General features: G+C 45.1%; 1 protein-coding gene across 5 annotated transcripts in view; it reads left to right on the forward strand.

The window, feature by feature from the left end:
• Nucleotides 1-22,307, forward strand: part of LOC309557535 (neurabin-1-like) — a 224,713-nt gene that overhangs the window by 92,573 nt on the left and 109,833 nt on the right. For all 5 annotated transcript variants that reach the window (XM_082260296.1, XM_082260292.1, XM_082260294.1 and 2 more), the window contains exons 9-10: nt 903-1,132; nt 13,874-13,970. In XM_082260296.1, the coding sequence (XP_082116422.1) occupies nt 903-1,132; nt 13,874-13,970 (327 nt within the window). The remainder of the gene's footprint in view (nt 1-902; nt 1,133-13,873; nt 13,971-22,307) is intronic.

Here is a 22,307-nt window from a genome sequence, read left to right on the forward strand (position 1 = left end):
CCAAACAAAGGTGTTGCCCAGAACAATTCGATCATTGGGTGAGCCTAGACAATAAAAGCAATTATGTGCTTGTTTTACTATGGGCAACATGGCTATAGCTTAATCTGCTTGTATTTTGCCTTTGATGGCTCCTTCACCCCCCAGTCCTTCGTCCACATGCTAATGTGAATTTTACGTAAAAATGCTCCATTTTCATTACATGCCTTATTTTAGACCAAGTGGTGTCACCATTGGGGTTCTCTGTTTACTTATGCAATGAAGGCAGATCATGGCTGGTGGGAGGGGCCAGCAGGGAGGTGTACATAACTTACTGAAAAAATCACAGCACCCTGTCTTAGTACTCCTCTTAAGAACCCTCAATGATGATGCAAGCAGTAGGCTATTATGCAAATTTCAAAATGCTTTGATGGGTAGATGCTGTGAGAAGTGGGATTTCCTAGGCTCCTGCATATGCTTGGAGATCGCCCTAGGTAACTCATGTCGAATGAAATGCGTGGGCCAGGAACAGTAAGACTAAGGAGAACAAAGATAGATGATGCTTGAAGTCCTCTAGGAAGGACATGGGTTAGGCTTTATTTGACTTTCTGCAATTTTCAATGCACACTGAAATATGGTGTGACGTAAAATCAGAGCAACCTATTTATTACAGGAGAATAGCCTGTGAAACTGTGTAAGGCTGGAGTTCAGCATTAGCTTTCTCACCTGTGGAATATGGGTCTAAGAAATGGTTATACGGGTGGTTAGTATATAGAGAATGAGTATATTAGTGAATTTTTGCATTTGCATCTTCCATTACGAAGTCGGATCAACAGATTTTCTTTCATGTAGTGAATATATAATAACCTTTTTACTTTAAAGGGCAGGAAGTTCACTTTGGCTTGTCTATCTTATTTATTTTAAAGATAAAAACTGCTGAGGCTGAGAAACTGGATTGGGAGACAAACCGGTCAAAATATCTGCAGTCTGTAGAGGAAAACAAGGAGAAGATTAAGAAGCTGGAAACCTACTGGCTGGAGGCTCAGGCACTGTGTAAAACGGTTAATGAACATCTAAAGGAAACCCAGGAGCAGTATGATACACTGGAGAAGAAGTACACCAAGGCCAAGAAATTACTGAAGGAATTTCAGCTGAAGTAGGTCATCTCTGTATAATCATGTAATTTTTACATCCACATGTTTCAGAAAAAAATATTTTAAAATGAAAATTCATCACCTAAGTCAGTGTAACACTCCGCAGATGAAAAAATTAAGTCCTCTTAATTGAACAGCACAGGACACAAGCTGAGTGTTCAAAGCCCCTGGCTTGTACCTTCAGATGATTGGACACTGACAAAGCTTTTGAGGACACGTCCCACTTGGTGCCTCCCCTATAATCCTACCCCGCTCCCTGAGTTCTCAGTTTTGTGCTGGTGTCTTAAGGGGATGGACCTTTTCTTCCTTACAGAGAAATCCATCTAAACTTGACTAGTTTATTTTATATTCAGATTCTTCAGTCAACTTCTAACTGTCTTCTAAATACTACAATGGAAGCATTGCATCCGAGTCGCACTTAGTGCAACCCATGTACAACCGCAATTACAAAAGTTGGGACCTTGTGTAAAATCTACATAAAAACAGAATGCAATGATTTGCAAAACCCAAATTTCTCTTTCGTTCACCAACGGACATAACGCTCCAAAAATCCTAACTACTGGGTTATATTGCCTTCTCCAGGATTAGGAGGACTAGGCAGAATAAAAAAAATACCAGGCTAGGCAGAGGGGCCGTCCTCAGCTTGATATATAGCTTGGTATATAACCCCCCTCTCTGCTCCAGGTAATCTGTTTTAATCTGTCTAGTCAGGTGTAAGCACCTAGGCTCCTGGCTGGGATGTCTGGTCCTAGCATTTTTTCTCCTTCCTTGCATCTTTTTTGTTTTTTTTCCCCTCTCTGGAAATCTACAATCAACTGCCGGGCTGGGTGACGAGCTGGATAATCTAGATCCAGTGGTCCCCCCAGCCCAACTAGAGATCGCGAACAGACCGCAGCTATGTGCTCTCATGGATAGATGCAGGCCCGCAAGTTTAACGTCTCGCAGAGTCTCATACGACCGGCTTGGGTCTGAGTTGGCCCTGTCCCAACTTTTTGGAGTCTTGTTGCTCCCTTCAGTTTCAAAATGTCCTTTTTAATATGGTACATTTGATGTTTTCTATTGTGAATAAAATATGGGTTTATTAGATTTGCAAATCATTGCATTCTATTTTTGTCAATTTTACACAACGTCTCAAATACCAATTGGAATTTGGTATTGTTGCAGGTTATGGTCCATCACTATGTAACTTAGACCCCAAAGATTCCTTTTAGGGTATTCCCACTGTGATGGGCCAAGCCTGAACCCTATCTAGAGACCAGCATCTTGGACTGGTAAAAAAGGTTAACCAGATCTGGACCGCCCCCACAGATATAATGCAGCAGGCTGTCCCTCCTGCGTGAACCCACGTAGGGGTGCGTCGGTCATGCGCCTGGTGTCAGGAAACGGGGATGCCGATATACGGGCCCAGCCACCCGCTTTCGCTCCCCGCTGAGCGTGAACGGGCAGCTGTTGTAAACACAGCTGACCGTTCTTCTCTCTGAAATGATCAGAGCGCCTGTAATCCTTATAGGATCACAGGTCTCTATGGTCATTTCAAAAGCCCCCACAGTTAATCACTTCCCTAGGCTTACATTTAACCCCTTCCCTGCCAATGTCCTTATAGTAACAGTGCATATTTTTAGCACTGATTACTGTAGTAATGTCAAATGTCAGGGGTCCGATCTGTCCGCTGCAATGTCGCAGTCCCGCTAAAAATTTCAGATCGCCACCACTACTAGTAAGTTTGTAGACGTGATAACTTTATATAGCAGGATGTAAAAAAATATTGTTTTTTTTGCGCAAAAATAAAAATCGCACAGGTGATCAAATACCACCAAGAAAGCTCTATTTGTGGGGAAAAAGGAGACATAATTTGTGTGTTTTTTTTTTTTTTTTTTTTTTTTTTTTGGGTACAGCGTTGTATGACTAATCGCAAAAAATGGCCTTGTCATTAGGGAGGCAAATCCTTCTGGTCCCGAACTGGTGTTAACCTGTATCTCTGACCATTATTGTAAAAATGAGGGCTGGTTTGGAATGTATTTAATTTACAGTGCAAATGTTTCAAACTTGGCGCTAAAATTCAGCAAGTAGCCTAACAAAAGCTAATTTTTCTGCAGCCATGTCACAATTTCTCAGACAACGAAGTGTTATAATTGGTTGCGGAAGATTTTTCTCCCTGACACTGTCTGAAACTGGGAGAACACTGCTAGCAATTATTGCATGTAAAATCCGACTGGCTGGTTGTACCCAAGTTGATAGATGGGTACATTCAGCTTGCCCATACAGGTTTTGCATCTTGGCTGGTCTCTGCTGAAGTGTCCGAGATTCAAACCATGAATGGCCAGCCTTAGTTGACCTTTCCACAAGGTGGCCTTTCTGGTTACCATCGTGTCTCTCACAAGGACACATTGCTTAACTTTCAGAAGGATGTGGTGGTCCTTATCTAAGGTGGTGTCAGACTTTCACCTCCATGAAGACATTGTTCTTCCATCTGTGACCTGCTCCAGTGCACCCAATTGCGATTGCTCTTCATTGCCTGGAAGAAAGTCAGATCAATCCAAGTCTCTCCCAGAGCAACAGCTTCTGTCGGGGAAACACTCTCTACCCTGCCCTCAGGTCTTAGCAGAAACACCCTGCTTCCAAATCAACAATTGCTTACTGGATCAGACAATTGATCGCTAAAGCTTACACTTTAACAGACCAACGTCCTTTTATGCGCCCATGCCATCAGATCAGTGAGTGTTTCCTGGACGTCCCAGCATCAGTTTTTTTTTAGCCCAGCTCTAAGTCCTTCACCTGGTTTTCTGTTAATTTTATTTGTTCTTTCGACCAAGTTTCTTGCAGTGGCAGTCTGAGTTGTCTGTGGACCCTTTTGTGGTGGTTTGACCTGTTGGAACAGTTATTTCAAAATCATTTTGCGCGCCTTTTCACTTTTTGCTTGGGGACATCCCAGGGTTTATGGATAATCAGCCCATGTCTTGTACTAATTAAAACAAGTGCGGTGCTAATAGTGATTAAAACAAACAGTAAATCATAAGAAGTACATGTAAATGATTGTTGACATCACAAAATACTATAATTATGAAGGTATGACTTAGTGCATGCAATAAATAAAATTACAAAACCATGTGATGGTACATAGAATACCGTGACAATAATAAAAAAATCTGTGTAATAAAATCCATGGATACAAAAAAACCAAACCCGTGTCAAAAACCATAAAAAAGTGAATCTTCAATGAGGGACCAAGTGAATATTAAACAGGATTGTGAGTGAATAACCAACCCTCAACATCAAGGCGGCTTACCGGATCAAGTGGACCCAATATAGCATAGGCCAAAATGGATCAGCAGAAGCCGTGGTGTGTATATATACCCCCAGTAGAGAAGGGAAGAAAGTAGTTGAAATCTCTCCCACCACTTTCCACTCTGTTCTCTACACACCGGAATGCTCCACAACCACCCTCAATGGAATAAACTCAATAAGGGATCCATGGAATCACATTTGGGCATGGATAAAATCTTCTCCAGTTAAGCTCGGTATATAGATAAGTACTGGAGACAAAAAAAAAAAAAGTCTCCACGTAGTGTAAAACCATATAATAAAGAGGTGTATTAAACCATATAATAAAGAGGTGTATTAAAGGTTAAGAACACTTACGATTGGGTAGATAAAAATATGGTATGTTTTGTGGGTACCATTTAATGAAGCTGCCAGTTAAGGACCTGTGAGGCGTCTATTTCTCAAACTAGAGACTCTAATGTATTTGTCCTCTTGCTTAGTTATGCACCGGTGCCTCCCACTTCTCTTTCTATTCTGGTTAGATTAGGGGACAGTCGGACAGATTGGGGTAGAGAGCGAAATCCTGGAGGCGAGCATGGGAAGAGGCGACAAGGGAGCTAGAGAGCAGGAAGTCTTGGGAGGACTGTAGTGGCTTGGTTGATATTTTGAGATCAGGTTAGTGATGTAGCTGGGGGCAGAGTTGTGGATGGCATTGTAAACTATTGTTAGCACTTTGAATTTTATTCGTTGGGTGAGTGGAAGTCAGTGAAGGGATTGGCAGAGAGGGGTGGAGGACACTGAATGGTTGGTAAGGTGGACAAGTCTTGCAGCAGCATTCATTATGGATTGAAGGGGGAATAATCTATGTAAGGGTAATCCAATGAGGAGGGAGTTGCATTAGTTGAGGCGAGAGATAACCAGGGTGCGAATTAAAAGCTTGGTGGTGTCGTTGGTTAAAAAGGGCCATATTCTAGCGATGTTACAGAGGTTAAAGCGGCATGAGTTGGACAGGGATTGGACGTGAGCCTGAAAGGACAGTGCAGAATCCAGGGTTACCCCTAGAACCCTGGCATGTGTGGAAGGACTGATTTGATAGTTGTTCCATTGATCTTGACAGAGAATTCAGGGGAAGGGGCACGTGGAGAAGGAAATATTATTATGAGCTCGGTTATAGATGGATTCAGTTTGAGGAAGTGGTGTGACATCCAGGCTGATATGTCTGTTAGTAGATTAGTGATGAGGGAGGAGACTGATGGGGTGAGCTGAGAGGTAGATTTGTGTGTCATCGGCATAGAAATGGTAGTGGAAGCCATGGGAAGCTATTAGCTGACCCAGGGAGGAGGTATAGATTGAGAATAGTAGCAGGCCAAGGACAGAACCTTGGGGGACCCCAACGGTAAGAGGAGTTGCAGGGGAGTGGTCAACAGTATCAAAGGCAGCAGAGAGGTCCAAGAGTACTGAGTAGTGACCATTGGTTTTAGCTGTTAGCAAGTCATTTGTAAGTTTTAGGAGAAAAGTTTCTCTGGAGTGCTGCCGGCGAAATCCAGACTGAAGGGGATCAAGGTGGTTATTCTCAATGAGGTGCTTGCTCAGGCGGTTGTAGACTAAACGTTCAAGGAGTTTGGAAGCAAAAGGGAGTAATGAATGAAGTGTCAGAGGTGAAAAAATCTTTTATCACACTTGGTAATGACGTACAGGATTTTGCATCCCATTTCATTTTCTGAAGTTCTGCCTGTGCATAATGTTCAGAATGATAGGCAGAGGCGCATAAAGGAGTTCAACATATGGCTTAGTAAATGATGTCAAGAGCAAGGATTTGGCTTTGTTTCTCATGATAGCTCTACTTGGAATAGAAAGGAACTGTACAAAAAAGATGGTTTGCATCTTTCTCTCAAAGGAACAAATGTACTTAGTGAACAACTCCAAGAATTTGCGAAAGAGTATTTAAACTAGGAAGGGGGGGCAAAAGAGTGGAATTACAAGAGTCCATTTGCCCCCCGAAACAATGCCAGAACAGGTCAGAAGCACAGAGGTTAAGAAATGATAAGCTCAGAGTCCTGTCTACAAATGCTTGCAGTTTAGGTAAAAAAAATCAATGAACTTGGGTCAATAATGGCATCTGAGAATGTAGATTTAGTGGCTGTTACGGAGACATGGTTTAATGAAAGAAATGACTGGGACATAACCATACCAGGGTACTCTTTTTATACAGAAGAGACAGAGAAGGCAAGAAAGGAGGAGGAGTGGCCCTGTATGTGAAAGATAGCATTAAATCTAACCTAATACAAGTTGGTGAGGCCAACATAGTCAGTTTGGGCTACGTTGCAGTTTGCTAATCATGCAGTAACTCGTGTAGGTGTGATATATAGACCACCTGGTCAAGTCAAAGAACTAGATGATCTACTAGTTGAAGAAATAGCTAAAATGACAATGAAAGGAGAAGTTATCATTATGGGAGATTTCAATCTTCCAGATATAAACTGGAAAACCAAAATAGCAAGTTCTACCAGGAGTACAGATATTCTAAATTCCCTACTGGGGTTGTCTCTGCAACAAGTGGTTGAGGAGCCAACCCGGAGGGAGGCCATTTTGGATCTGGTATTCACAAATGGGGATTCGGTATATGTCATTGTAGGCGAAACCTTGGGATCCAGTGATCACCAGTCAGTGTGGTTTAATATAAGAACTGTGAAAGAGTCACACCACACAAAAACAAAAGTTTTAGATTTTAGAAAAACAGACTTTTCAAAAATGAAATTAGTCATAAATGAGTCCTTATCAGACTGGTACGGATTACATGGAGTCCAGGAGAAATGGGACTACTTAAAAGGTGCATTATTGAAGGCAACAGAAAATTGCATTAGACTTGTCAGTAAAAGCAAAAAAAGGAAGAGACCACTGTGGTACTCAGCAGAAGTGGCCCAAATCATTAAAAATAAAAAGCTAGCATTTTGTAATTATAAAAAAACCCAGAGCAATGAAGATAAGGAAATCTACAAGATTAGGCAGAAAGAGGCCAAGCAAGTTATAAGAACTTCTAAAGCACAGGCAGAAGAAAAACTAGCTCAGTCTATGAAAAAGGGGCATAAGACATTCTTCAGATATATAAATGAAAAAAGGAAATTAAAACAAGGAATAACTAAATTAAAAACAAAGGACAGAAGGTATGTAGAATAGAATAAAGGGCTAGCCGACTGCCTTAATGAATACTTCTGTTCAGTTTTTACAGAAGAAAAAGAAGGACCTCCACTTGAAAGGATGACTAATGAATCGTTTGATGCATGTGTCTTTACAGAGGAAGACGTTCTAAGATTGCTGTCTAAAGTGAAGACAAATAAGTCACAGGGTCCTGATGAGATACACCCAAAATTATTAAAAGAGCTTAGTGGTGAGCTGGCAAAACCATTAACAGATTTATTTAACCAATCATTAGTAACAGGAGTCGTCCCGGAAGATTGGAAATTGGCAAATGTCGTGCCCATTCACAAGAAAGGTAGTAGGGAGGAATCGAGCAACTATAGACCAGAGAGTCTGACATCAATAGTAGGCAAATTAATGGAAACCCTATTAAAGGATAGGATTGTGGAACATCTTAAATCCCATGGATTGCAAGATGAAAAACATCATGGGTTTACTTCAGGGAGATCATGTCAAACAAATCTTATAGATTTTTTTGACTGGGTGACTAAAATAATAGACGGTGGAGGTGCAGTAGACATTGTATATCTAGATTTTAGTAAGGCTTTTGACACTGTCCCACATAGAAGACTTATCAATAAACTGCAGTCATTGAGCATGGACTCCCATATTGTTGAGTGGATTAGGCAGTGGCTGAGTGACAGACAACAGAGGGTTGTAGTCAATGGAGAACATTCAGAACAAGGTCATGTTACCAGTGGGGTACCTCAGGGATTTGTACTGGGACCAATTTTGTTTAATATCTTCATAAGTGATATTGCAAAAGGCCTCTGGTAAGGTTTGTCTTTTTGCTGATGACACAAAGATATGTAACAGGGTTGATGTTCCTGGAGGGAAACGCCAAATGGAAAAGGATTTAGGAAAACTAGAAGAATGGTCAGAACTCTGGCAACTGAAATTTAATGTGGATAAGTGCAAGATAATGCACCTGGGATGTAAAAACCCAAGGGCAGAATATAGAATATTTGACAGTCCTGACCTCAGTATCTGAGGAAAGGGATTTAGGAGTAATTATTTCAGAAGACCTAAAGGTGGGAAGACAATGTAATAGAGCAGCACGAAATGCCAGCAGAATGCTTGGCTGTATAGGGAGAGGTATAAGCAGTAGAAAGAGAGAAGTGCTTATGCCGCTGTACAGAACACTGGTGAGACCTCACTTGGAGTATTGTGCGCAGTACTGGAGGCCATATCTCCAGAAGGATATAGATACTCTAGAGAGAGTTCAGAAAAGAGCTACTAAACTAGTACATGGATTGCAGGAAAAAACTTACCAGGAAAGGTTAAAGGACCTTAACATGTATAGCTTGGAAGAAAGAGACAGAGGGGATATGATAGAAACTTTTAAATACATAAAGGGAATCAACTCTGTAAAGGAGGAGAGCATATTTAAAAGAAGAAAAACTACCACAAGAGGACACAGTTTTAAATTAGAGGGGCAAAGGTTTAAAAGTAATATGAGGAAGTATTACTTTACTGAGAGAGTAGTGGATGCATGGAATAACCTTCCTGCAGAAGTGGTAGCTGCAAATACAGTGAAGGAGTTTAAGCATGCATGGGATAGGCATAAGGCTATCCTTCATATAAGATAGGGCCAGGGACTATTCATAAGATTCAGATATATTGGGCAGACTAGATGGGCCAAATGGTTCTTATCTGCCGACACATTCTATGTTTCTATGAGTAAGGAGATGGGTCTTAAGAAGTTAAGATTGGTGGGGTCTAGTGAGGCTTTCTTTGGTATGGGAGTTTGTGGCGCATGTTTTAGAGAGTTGGGGAAGATGCAGGTGGAGAGGTTGAAGATATGAGTTAAATCAGGGCGCGACAAACCCCGGGCGCCAGGTTGCATTTGTGACTAGAATTGGCGACCTGGCGCCTGGGGTGCCCTGCAGGAGGTGTCCTGTCCCTTTTGCGCCCCCACCTCCTCCTGGAGTGCACGGACTTCCGTGCTGCCTGAAAATTGAGGCCCCGGCTTTTCTGCCTTCTTCTGTGAGATGAGGCTTCCAATAGGGAACTGGCGCCCTCTTGTGGTGGCCGGTAGTAATGACTGTTTCCACTGCCTGTTAATGGGAACAGATGAGAGGGAAGTTTTTGCAGGTTTCATCTCCCTGGAAGTGTGGTTATTTTATTTTTTAAATTTAAAAAAAATAAATTTTTTTTTTTCAATTATTAAAAATTTTATTTATATATATATATATATATATATATATATATATATATATATATATATATATATATATATATATATATCTATATATATATATATATATATATGTATATGTATGTGTGTGTATGTGTGTGTGTATATATATATATATATATATATATATATATATATATATATATATATATTATAATATATAATTTTTTTTTTTCTTTTTTCCCCTCATCGCCATGCCACAGCCGAAGGCCCCTTTCACACGGGCTGTCTGATCAGGTCCACCTGTCAGTTTTTCAGGCAGACCTGATCGAACCCTTCATTCTCCTCTATGCAGCAGTAATCTGCCGCCATCTGATCCTGTCCACCAAAAACAGACAGATATTGGTTATATTTTCTATCCACCCCGTGGATCGGATCAGATGGCATCGGATGGAAAGAGACAGAGTCTTGTTTCCATCCAATTGCGCTATAGAGGAGAGTGGGGTTCTAGTCGTATTTATGTGTAAGTTTAGTGTCCGTTTTACTAAATAAAGCTTGGGTGTTTAAAAAAAAAAAAAACTGGCTCCTAACTTTTTTAGCTGGCTCCTAGATTTCAGGCAAAAATGTCAAGCCCTGAGTTAAAGAGTGTAGGATCGAGCCCGAGGGTGACCATAGTATTTGAGAAGGAACAGGGTGCAGGAAGTTAGGTGGGCATTAGAAATTTTTTTAGTGACTTCCTCTACAGTAGTTTGGGTTAAACAAGGGAAGTATTGATTGTGCAGGAGGGCAAGGTGTGTAAGGTGAGGGAGATATCTGTAGTGTAAAGATCTATTCACGAATTGTATCAATTTTATTTTTAAAGTGATTGGCAATCTCTTGGGTAGTGAGTAAGTTAGTGGGTGGAAGTAATGGAGGACGAAGTAGAGTGTTGAAGGTAGAAAAGAGTTTAAGGGGACTGTGTGAGAGGATGTTAATGAGTGAAAAAATAGGTCTGTTTGGCAGTGTGGAGGCAGGAACTGTATTTTTGGAGGGAAGATTTATATTGGCTGAAATCCTTCTGTGACTTACTCTTACAGCACAGACGCTCAAGAGCGCGACTACGTTTTTTGAGGCTTCTGGTATGGTCTGTCTGCCAGGGTTGTAGCGTTAGGGGCCTGATTCTGTGTGTAGTGAGGGGGGCCAAGGCATCCAGGGTAGATGACCGTGAACTGTTGTAGTCAGAAGTGGCCATGTTGGGGCAGGAAAGGGATGAATGAGATTGTGTTAAAGAGACGATCTGTAGCAGAAAAAAGTGAAGGGTTAAGATGGCGAAGGTTTCTACAGGTAATTGTTCGGTCATTGGAAGGTAAGGAGGAGGACAAGGAGAGACTGAAACTAATGAGGCGGTGATCAGAAAGAGGGAATGGAATGTTGGAGAGGAGTGCATAGGTAGGAGAACATGAGGTCAAGGTTGTTGCCATTAGAGTGAGTAAAAGCATGTGTCCATTGTTTTAGGTCAAAAGAGGTTAAGCTCAAAAGTTTAAAGTAGCAGGAGTGTTAAGATTAATAGGGATGTTGAAGTCTCCAAGAAAGATTGTGGGAATTTCAGAAGAAAGTAGGGTAGCCAGGCAGAGAAGTCATCAAGGAAGCCTGATAGCGGTCCAGGAGGCCGATAGATCACTGCAATTCTCAACGAAACTGGAGAAAATAGACAAAACAGAGAGCTTCAAATTGGAGAAAATAGACAAAACAGTGAGCTTCAAATGAGGAGAGGGACAGAGAGGGGGTGGATGAAGAACCTGAAAAGTGCTTTGAGGGGAAAGCAGAATTCCAACCCCACCTTCTTTCCGTCCACTAGGCCTGGGAGAGTGAGTCCACGGGAGGCCACCATGGGAGAGGGCAGCAGGAGAAGGAGAGTCAGATTCTTGAAGCCAGGTCTCAGTAATTGCAAGCAGGTTGAAGGAGTTTGTGATAAATAGGTCATGGACAGAGGTGAGTTTGTTGCAAACAGAGCGGGCATTCCAGAGGGTGCAGGAAAAGGGGAGGTTGGTTCTAGGCAGAAGAGGAATAGAAACCAGATTGTGTGGATTTCGGCTGGTGTCAGACGATAGGGGGTGACGGGTATGTTGGCCAAAGGTAAATGATGGCGGTCCAGGATTTGGGTAAATATCTCCAGAGGTTAGGAGAAGCAGAAGGGTGAGGGAGGTGATATGAGAGTATGATTTATGAGGGGGGGACACATCTGTGTCCTGGAGGTTTTATTGGTGTGGGTTCAGAATCAGCAGGAGTTGATGAGTGCAGTATAAAGGTGAGGATACGAGTGAGGGTGATATATACAAGCTGTGGGACGGAGAAGAGGGGTAAAGGAGAGAGGATGCAAACATGAGGAGAATTAGGGATTGCATAATACAGGGTGGTGAGATTGATAAGTACACTGAATGTGAGATGGAAAAGTTGTATAGACTCAGGTCACCTGTAGACTGTCTGTTGGTTTGTAGTTGTATGCTTTGGATGTTCGCTTTGTGCATTCGCTGAAGTGCTGAGCCGAAGTGTAATACCTAATTCAATATTAATACTTTATCCAAGATGATAGTTGCCAATGCAATCCCTGCCTGTGCGACCCCCCCCCCCCCCCCCCGCCTGTGCATCCCCTAGAAAGGGCTTCGATTTTATACGGAGTTGGGTGGAGATATTGCCAATTAATCAGGATTGCATAGGAGGGACACATGGCTAACAAACTTCTCGCACCAAAGACAGACTACAAGAAATGGCAAGAGAGCAGAATGGCAGAGTAATAAAGCTAAGGACAGCTCATAATTTAGGTATAGACAAGAGAAAGCAAAATAAACATCAGTGTTCTATGGATGGAGTTAAAGATTTTGAAAGCAGCATAGATTACCATTGAGCAAATTAGAAGCAAGGATTCTTTTGCAGTTAAAGGTGGACTTATGATTCACTGTTTGTTTTAATCAGTATTAGCGCCGCACTTATTGTTTTTGTATGTACAGACTGTCGGCTGCTCATACATGATTTTTGCATTAAGGTTATTAGCGCGGTACTTCCTGATTTTCTTTACATGTCTTGTACTGTATGATTAAGATAAAATCCATATTTTGAAGTACAGTGCAGGACCCCTCCCTTCTATTTCATGGTTACTCTGCACTGTATGCTACAAAATTGAGGATGCACTGAGTGGGGTAGAGTTGGAGGCTAGGCATCGAGGGGGCATGTCCTCGAAAGTGTCTTATACTGTAACTCTGTGATATGGCGCAGACTCAGAGTGTGCTAGCGGGGGACCCCAGAAGAGGATGTTGGGGCCGTTCTGTGAAAAACCATTGGACATTGAAGGCAAGTGTAGTCTTTTATTTTAAGAAAAAAAAACTTTACAATCACTTTAGACACTGGTCTCATGTAATTTGTGTACATCCCGTGGTTGAAGCAAGCGCATAACCCAAGGTGCAAGCAGCTCACAGGATATAGTAGTTGACCCACTTAGATGTAAGTCAATAATGAGGATATATTCACAACCAAGAAAAACTGTTTCAATAGGACTGTAACATGAAGACAACTGAGTTATAGTAAGATGAGATTTAGTTTGTCATCAGAGTAAAAATGTTATATAGGTTACATTTTGATAACTGACCATTGGTCAAAAGAAATCCATGTCAAGGGCTCATGCACACGGTATTGTTGGCCTGTACAGCCTGAAGAACCATTTGCTTATCCATTCTGAGCTATGTGGATCTGCACGCAGGCTTCTCATGAATGGGGACAGAGCAGGTGAACAGACTTGCATGTAGCTCTGATTTTGACAGGTATACAGGATTTGGTGCACGGACCTGGACACACACTGTCTGCATCTAGGTCAATGGACGAGTCTCTGCGTACCTGTTAGAATCATAGCCGCAGAGTCCTTAGCAGTTCACTGCTGGTACTTAAAAATACTTTCAAATATTTTCGTAAGGGCCTCTGTATCAATATGCTTTTTTGACTTCAATATCCTTTTTAGATTCACATACCTTTTTACCATTGATTTACACATTTTTCCACATGAGATTAAATTTGAAAAACCTGAATTTTGGATGAAAGATGTGTGTATCTTGGGTAAAAACTGGTTACTAGGTCTATTAGTTTGTTGCTTTCATATCATTGTTTATTTTACTTTTAGAGAAATAGAATTTGAAAAGAGAGAGGAGGAGCACCAAGAGCTTTTAAAAGTAAAGGACAGACGGCATACCGATCAAATGAATTTGCTAAAAGGAAGGGTAAGTGTTTGTGTTTGTTTTTTTTTTTTTTTTTTGTTTTTTTTTTTGCAGTAGCTTATTGATCTGCTGGACACATCTCTGAAAGGAATAGAAGCATAATTTGCAGGGGCTGATGACACACACACACACACACACACACACACACACACTCGTGCTGCCTTTCCTGGGCTCTCCCATCTGATCGCAGAGCCTGGGAGCACTGCAGCCAGCGGCGACTGCACTGCACAGTATAGAGGGAGGAACTGACATTGTTCCTCCCTCTGTCACTTCTGGTTTTGGCTTGTTTACCTAGCCATGAGCAGCGACCAGGAAAGCAGCCGATCAGATCGATCTGTCTGACCCGCTGCATTTGAGGCCAGAGGAGAGATCTGGGATCTAATGGACACCAAATTTCTCCATAAGGAAAATCTGTCACGGCCCATGCTGTCACAAGGGATGTTGTTCATGTTTTGGTTTTTATCCGTAGATAATGCCGGCAGCCATTTTCTTGTAGTCTGAGTGTGGTGATGTGCTGCGGGGGCCTCTAGTGTAAGTGTCAGCGCTTCCTTTTCCTCTTCCATGGCAGTGTGGCAAGCTGTTCTGCGCTCTCCAACTCTGGGGTCAGTCTCTGGGGGTATACGATCCTTCTTCTGCTATACAGTGCCGCTGGTACGCTGATTCTTATGGTGCTCCAGTTGGGGGGGTCCCCTTTTTTTGGCAAGTTTTTGCAGGGTGTTTTCTGTTGTGCGTGGTGTGGCTCCGATTAACCCCTTGTTGGCAATAGAGCCTCTGGAGCGTGTATCACCACCTGACCCACTCCTGAAAGCTGTGGGAACCCTCTGTCTCAGTCTGCCCTGACGGACATGACGGCAGCCTTGCAGTCACTTGTGTCCAAGGTAGATATGGCCCTGCAAAGGAGGCCTAACAAGAAGCGCCCCCCACTTTCACCTGTATCTTCTGCCTCCTCAGGGTCTAAGAGTACATTACTTCCGCAGGTTGCTAAGGGCAAGGAACCTCGTCATAAACATGGTTCTTTCTTCTCGGCTCACAAGCGGCCCTCTTGTTTGTCTGGATCGCAGGAAAAGGGTTTGAGATCCACCCGTACCTTTGCTGGAGGCTCCAAGAGACCCTGGAATAAGTCAAAAGCGGGCACTTCTGGTTCCGCAGACAAGCCTTCCCCCCCCCCCCCCCCCCCCCCGGCCTGAAGGGGTGCCCTCACCCACATCTGGGGTGGGGGGACGTCTTCGCCTTTTTCCGGATCCGTATACTTTGCTCATTCAGGACAGATGGGTCAAAGAGTTGATTCAGTTCGGTTACAAGATCGAGTCTCAGGCCTTGCCTCCAGCAAGGTTCTTTCCTTCCAAATTGCGCCTGTCTCACAATCGGCTACAGGGCCTCTACGGGGCAGTGCATGACCTGTTAGCACAAGGAGTCATTGTGCCCGTTCCAGAGTCGGAACGTTTTAAAGTTTTTTTTTTTTGTTTTGTTTTTTGTGTTTTTTTTTTTTTTTATTAAAATCGGTTTACAGTTCCCTAGAAAGAAGGTAAGGTTCGTCCAATCTTGGATCTGAAGGCTCTGAACCACTTTGTGCGGGTTCAGAAATTTTGGATGGAGTCCATCCACATCCACACAGGATCTTTTAGCTTCTATTGATCTCAAGGACGCTTACTTTCATATTCCAATATATGTCAGGCATCAGTGTTTTCTTCTTTTTGCCGTGTACGAGGAGCACTGTCAATTCGTGGTGTTAACTTTTTGGTCTTGCCACAGCTCCTCGGATGTTCACAAAGGTTTTTGTCCCCAGTTCTGGCCTTGCTACGGCAGAAAGGGATCACGGTACTGGGTTACTTGGATGATATGCTTCTGCTTGCAGTCTTCCTCGACTTAGTCCACCAAGCTGGACTACTTGGGTCTGATGCTGGAATCAGCATCAGCCTGGGTGTTTCTTCCTCAAGTGAAACTTCTGAAGCTACAGGATGCGGTTCGGCTCCTGTTCAACTGTCGGGTCATCGCTCAGTACTTGCATGTAAGTGCTGGGCCTGATGGTTTCCACCTTCGAGGCAGTTCAGTTTGCTGAGTTCCATACCAGACCTCTGCAAAGGGAGATCCTGTCCAAATGGAACAAGGATCCGCTGTTACTGGGCAATCTGATCCTGTTGAGTCGGGGTTCGAGGGAGTCTGTTACGGTGGCTCTGCTCCTGGCGCTTCGCCTGAGAAAATCCTTTCTTCCCCTGTGTTGGACTGTAGTTGCCATGGATGCCAACTTGTCCGGGAGGGGAGGTGTCTTGGGAGTGTACTCAGCCCAAGGTGTTTTGACTCGAGGAGTCCAGTCTGCCAATCCACATCCTGGAGATTCTGGTGAACAGGCTTTGTCTTGATGGACAGATCTTCTGCCCTGTGAGGATACAATTGGACAATGCTACGACTGTGGCATAAGTCTATCATCAAGGGTTACAAGGAGAGGCCGGGAAGTGGCCGGTATCTTGAAGTGGGCAGAACTATATGTTCCGGCCCTCTCTGCTGTGCGTGTTCCGGGGGTAGAGAATTGGCAAGCGGACTATCTCAGTCGGGTGACGTTGGATCCAGGAGAATGGTCTGTTCACCCTGAGGGGTTTCATCAAATGTCTTCTGTGGGGAACTTCTGAGGTAGACCTGTTGGCCTCTTGTCTCAACAGGAAGGTGCAGAGGTTCGTGTCAAGGTCTCGGGATCCTCTGGCAGACGCCCTGGTGGCCCCTTGGGGTCAATATCATCTAAATTTACGCCTTTCCTCCAATACAACTTCTGTCGAGACTGCTACGCAGAGTCGAGGTAGAAGGGATTCCAGTCATTCTGGTGGCACAAGACTGGCCTCGTCAGTCTTGGTACACAGGTCTGGTAAGGCTGCTAGCAGACGTCCCTTGGAAACTTCCTCTCAGGGTTCTTCCTGGAAGTAGATTTCCTAGTTTTTATCGTGTAGTTTGGAAGGTGTACATTACTTTGGTGTGAGTCCCTGGGGGTTTCTTCCCATTCCTTTTTCTGTGTCACGCCTGTTGGAGTTTCTACAACTGGGTGTAGATTGGGAACCATCAAGGGCCAGATTTACGCTTTGGCTATATTTTTCCAAGGGCCGTTGGCGAAGTCCTTGGTTCACACTTTTGTGCAGTGAGTTCGCCATCTGGCTCCTCCTGTGAGATCCCTGGTGCCTCCGTGGGATCTGTTTGGTACTGTCGGTGCTTCAAAAGCCTCCCTTTGAAAATATTCGAACTTCCTCTGCTCACTGTCGCAGATGGGCTTTTTAGTCGCTAATACTTCCGCAAGTAGGGTGTCGGAGTTGGCAGCGTTGTCCTGTCGATCGCCTTACCTGGTGATTCATAGGGACAAAGTGGTGTTGCGACCCTGTCAGACATTCCTTCCTAAGGTTGTCTCTGGGTTTCATTTAAATGAAGATATTGTGTTACCATCCTTGTGTCCTAAACCTAAACATTCTAAGGAAATTGATTTACATTCCTTGGATGTGGTCAGGGCGATTCGTGTGTACCTGGCGGTGACTGAGCCGATTCGGAAATCCGACTCTTTGTTCTTACAGATGGATCTCGTAAGGGGCAGGCCCCGTCTGCTGTGACCATTTCCAAATGGATCAGGCAGACGCTGGTGCAGGCCTATTCTTTTAAGGGTCAGGTTCCTCCTTTCTCCGTTTGGGCGAATTCTACAAGGGCGCTCAGTGCCTCCTGGGCCTTCTGTCATCACGCGTCAGTGGTTCATGTGTGCAAGGCAGCTACGTGGTTGTCTGTACACACATTCACAAAATGTTATATGGTGGATGTACTTGCATCTTCGAATGCAGCGTTTGGCTGCAAAATTTTGCAGGCTGCAGTTGCAGAGGCGTCCACTTCTTGAGGGTGTTTTTTCCTGGTGATGAGCTCCAGTTGTTCCTAGTTGCTCCTGTTTTTACCTAGTTGGCTATGTTTAGCCTTGTTGGGAATTCTGCGTATTGCTGTGTTTTTCCCACGCCTCATGTTGACACGGCTTTGAGACATCCCAATGGTCTAGAAGACATGGAGCTGTGTCTGTCAGTAAACGAAAGAACTGGATTTTTGTCTTACCATAAAATCCTTTTCTCTGAGGTTCACTGATGGACACAGTGTGTTCTTCTGACACTGTTTGTTACAAACTGAAGTCCTATAGCATAAAGTGATGGTATACCCTCTGGGACTGCCTCAGGGGCGTAACCAAAAAGTTTTCCACCTAGTCCTACTCCTGAAGAGAGCAGCATAAGCCCAATGGTCTAGAAGACATGGAGCTGTGTCCGTTAGTGAACCTCAGAGAAAAGGATTTTACGGTAAGACAAAAATCCAGTTTCTCTTTTGTTCACTGACGGACACAGCACCATATCTTCTTTGACCCTTGGGTTATGCTGCTCTCCACAGGAAAAGGCGGAAACAAAAATTTGACTACGCCCCTAGGGCAGTACCAGGGGGTTATACTTGCCTCCTCCTGCTATAGGACTTATGTTTTTTCTGCCTAGTCGGGAGTAAGGACCTGGTTCTTTGCTGGGATCTCTGGTCCTGCCATTTTTCCTTTTTTTTTTTTTAATGGAATGTTTTTCTTATTTTCTGTTCCTGTGAGAACTACAGTCAACTGCCTGAGTGGGCGACGCACTGGATATCCTAGATCCCTATGGTTTTCCCAGTCTGGCCAGCGAGCGCAACCCAACTTTAGCCCCGCGCTAGGTTGGCCATGACATATCCCCACTGGACGGGGGCTGGCCAGCGAGTGAAACTGCTCGCTAGGATGCATAGCCCTGGTCACAACCTGAGTCGCAGCGTACCTCTGGCCCGCAGCACCCCTATTCCAAGATGGTGTGGCGAACTGCCCAAATCGGTGCCCGTTCGGTTCCCAGGTGTGAGCAGTGTCCCCCCCTCTCCTCTGGGAAAATGTTGGGGTGGATGCGGGCCCTTTTCTCAGGTTGGCAGACCCCCTATGTGCCTTTCCTTCTCCGCCCAGTGTCCCCAACCCCCACCCCTCCAACTAGCGGGGTTCCCCTGCATATGTCACCCTCACCTACCCCCCTTAGTCCCCTGGCCTGGCTACTTTCAGGTATGGGGTCATTCGGTGCTGGGCTGAAGGGGGAGGGAGTGCGCCGACGGTGGCTCACAAAAAAAAATTTAAGTGGCAATGTCAGGGTGGGGATCCCTGTTAGGGCCCCCCTGGTGGACTACAAGTACTTGGAGGGTCGTTGGGGGTCCTGGGTGCTGCCATTTTACTGTGGATGGCTGTTCTGAAGCTTCAGCGGCCATGTTTGTGTAGTCTGGCACCCATGATTTTAGAGTTTCCCGTTGAAATCCTTTTCTTGTAGCCTGTGGAGTGGTGATGGTGACGGCGCTTCCTCCAGCTCTCTAAATGCTGCATGGCAAGCAGCTCGGCACTCTGTATCCTTCCCTACATAGGTGGCGAGTCTCTGCGGGTGTACAGCTCCTTCTTTCTGCTATAGCAGCGCCGCTGGTGCGCTGGGACTTGTAGTACTACAGCTGCAGTGGTGAGGGGGGTTTTTATTGAAATTTTTTCACAATTTGCGGGCGGCCTGTGGGTTAACTATGGAGTCCCTGGAGCATGTGTCACCACCTGACCCCCTCTCAGAAGCTGCGGGACCCCCTGGGTCTCGGTCTGCCCTGGCTGTCCTGCAGTCACTAGGGTTTAAAGTTGATATGGCCCTTCAAAAGCTGCCTAGCAAGAAGCGCCCCCTGCCTTCACCTGTATCCTCTGCCTCCTCAGATTCTGAGGTGGATTTGGCGGCTGCGGACACGAGTCAACCCACCAAGTCTACGTCCATGCACCCTGAGTGCTCTGACTGTAAGATGAATCCTCTTCCACTGCAGCCACGCATGAAAAGGCGCTTGTGGAGACACTGATTGTATCAGTGTGGAAAACTTTAAAATTGGAGGCCACAGCTAATGCTGCATCGGTGCAATTTGGTACCCGCATACCATCCAAGGTGACTAAGGTGTTCGCCTTTCCTGCCTATTTCAACGAGATTGTCGCAAGTAAGGGGGGATCCCCGAAACGCATTGTTGGGATACAGAAGCGTTTCGCTAGGAGGTATGTTTTTGAAGAGCCCCTTTTGAAGAAACTGACAGTTCCACTTGTGGTGAATTCTCAGGTTTCCAGATGGAATAAAGCCACGCTTCTTCTGGTGGAGGATTCCCTGTCTTTTAAAGACCCTGTGGACAAGAGAGCTGAGGCTCTGGCCTGATACCTTTTTACCGTGGCAGGTTTGATTTTGAGGCCGGCGTTTGCCATCACCTTGGTCTTCCAGACCCTAACGGAATTGGCAAAACTTCTCGCCAGGATTTGAAAGGGGGGTCAACATCCTCCTGAGCTGGCGGGTCAGTTGATACAGGGGCATACAGTAAATCTGTGATGCCTCTCTGGATGCGGTCTCTGCAGCCTGCAGTGTGTCTGACAGCTGTGATCCTTCGCCGCATGATTTGGCTGAAATACTGGTCTGAGGACCAGGATTCCAAAAAGGTATTGACTGATCCCCCTTTTGTAGGAGACCGCCTGTTGGGAGTTTCTATGGAAGAGATCATCAAAAGGTTTTACAGGTGGTAAGAGTACTCTGCTTCCACAGGTTGCAAAGAGCCTCGTCGTAAACATGGTCCTTTCTTCTTGGCTCACAAACGGCCCTTTCCTCCCGCAGGCTCGCAGGACAAGGGGCAAAAATCCACCCGTAACTTCGCAGAAGGTTCCAAGAGGCCTTGGGCTGGTAAGTCGAAAGCGGGTTGCACTGGTCCTGCAGACAAGCCCTCCTCTGCCTGAAGGAGCGCCCTTACCCATATCTGGGGTGGAGGGACGTCTTTGCTTCTTTCCAGACCCTTAGATCTTTTATTCAAGACAAATGGGTCCATAAGTTGATTTGGTCTGGTTACAAGATCGAGTTTCGGTCCTTGCCTCCAGTTCTTCCCTTCCAATTTGCGCCTGTCCCCGGATCGGGTGCAGGATCTGCTCTCACAGGGAGTAATTGTGCCGATTCCAGAATTGGTACGTTTTCAGGGATTTTATTCAAATATGTTTACTGTTCCCAGGAAGGAAGGCAAGGTCCGTCCAATCTTGGACCTCAAGGCCCTGAATCGCTTTCTGGGGGTTCAGAAATTTCGGATGGAGTCCATTCGCACGAAGGTGGCATCCCTTCATCAAGGGGATTTTCTGGCCACCGTCAATCTCAAGGATGCTTACATTTCTATCCCAATATGTGTCCGGCACCAGCATTTTCTTCGCTTTGCCGTGGGAGAGGAGCATTATCAATTTGTGGTGTTACCCTTAGGTCTCGCCTCAGCTCCTCGGATGTTTACAAAAGTGTTGGCCCTGGTGTTAGCCTTGCTCAGGCAGAGGGGGACCGCGGTACTGGGGTACCTGGACGATCTCCTTGTGCGAGTCTCCATCTGTCTTAAGATGATCTGGACCTCACTGTGCGAACTCCGCAAGAGTTCGGCTGGAAACTGAATTTTCAGAAATCGGCTTTGACTCCACCCAACAACCTGGACTACCTGGACCTGACTTTGGATTCAGCCTCAGCCAGGGTGTTTCTTCCGGAGGCGAAACTGCTGAAGTTGCAGCATGCGATTTTGGCTCCTGTTGTCCAACCGTTGGTTGTCTCTCAGGACTTGCATGCAGATGCTGGGCTTGATGGTCTCCACCTTCAAGGTGGTTCCCCTTGCTCAGTTCCATACCAGGCATCTGCAAAAGGAGATTCTTGCCAAATGGGACAAGAATCGTCAATCTCTAGACAATCTGATCCTGTTAAGCCAGGGTGCGAGGGGATTCTTGATTTGGTGGCTCCGTTCCCCACAGGTGCTTCAACAGGAGAAGTTATTTTTTTCCCCCTTTATTGGGCAGTGGTTTCCATGGACGCCAACCTGTCTGGGTGGGGAGATGTCTTGGGCACAGATTCGGCTCAGGGAGTTTGGACTCGGGAGGAGTCGAGTATGCCGCTCAATATCCTGGAGATTCGGGCAGTCAGGCTGTCCCTGTGGACATATCATCTGCAAGGGTGCCTGGATTCAAGGGGTGTAAGGATTCAATCGGACAATGCCATGGTTGTGGCATATGTCGATCATCAAGGGGGCACCAAAAGTGCCCTAGCGGTCAGAGGTAGCCGGCATTCTACGGTAGGCAGAACTATATGTTCCAGCCCTCTCTGCTGTCCACATTCCAGGGGTGAAAACTTTGGCAGGCGGACTACCTCAGTCAATCGGTGTTGGAGCCAGGCAAATGGTTTCTTAACCTGGAAGTGTTTCAACAACTGTCTCCGGTGGGGGACTCCCGATGTGGACCTGTTGGCCTGTCGTCTCAACTGGAAGATTCAGAGGTTTGTGGCAAGA

Source organism: Pelophylax lessonae, assembly GCF_965119305.1.
Source record: "Pelophylax lessonae genome assembly, chromosome: 6".
Lineage (NCBI taxonomy): Eukaryota > Metazoa > Chordata > Amphibia > Anura > Ranidae > Pelophylax > Pelophylax lessonae.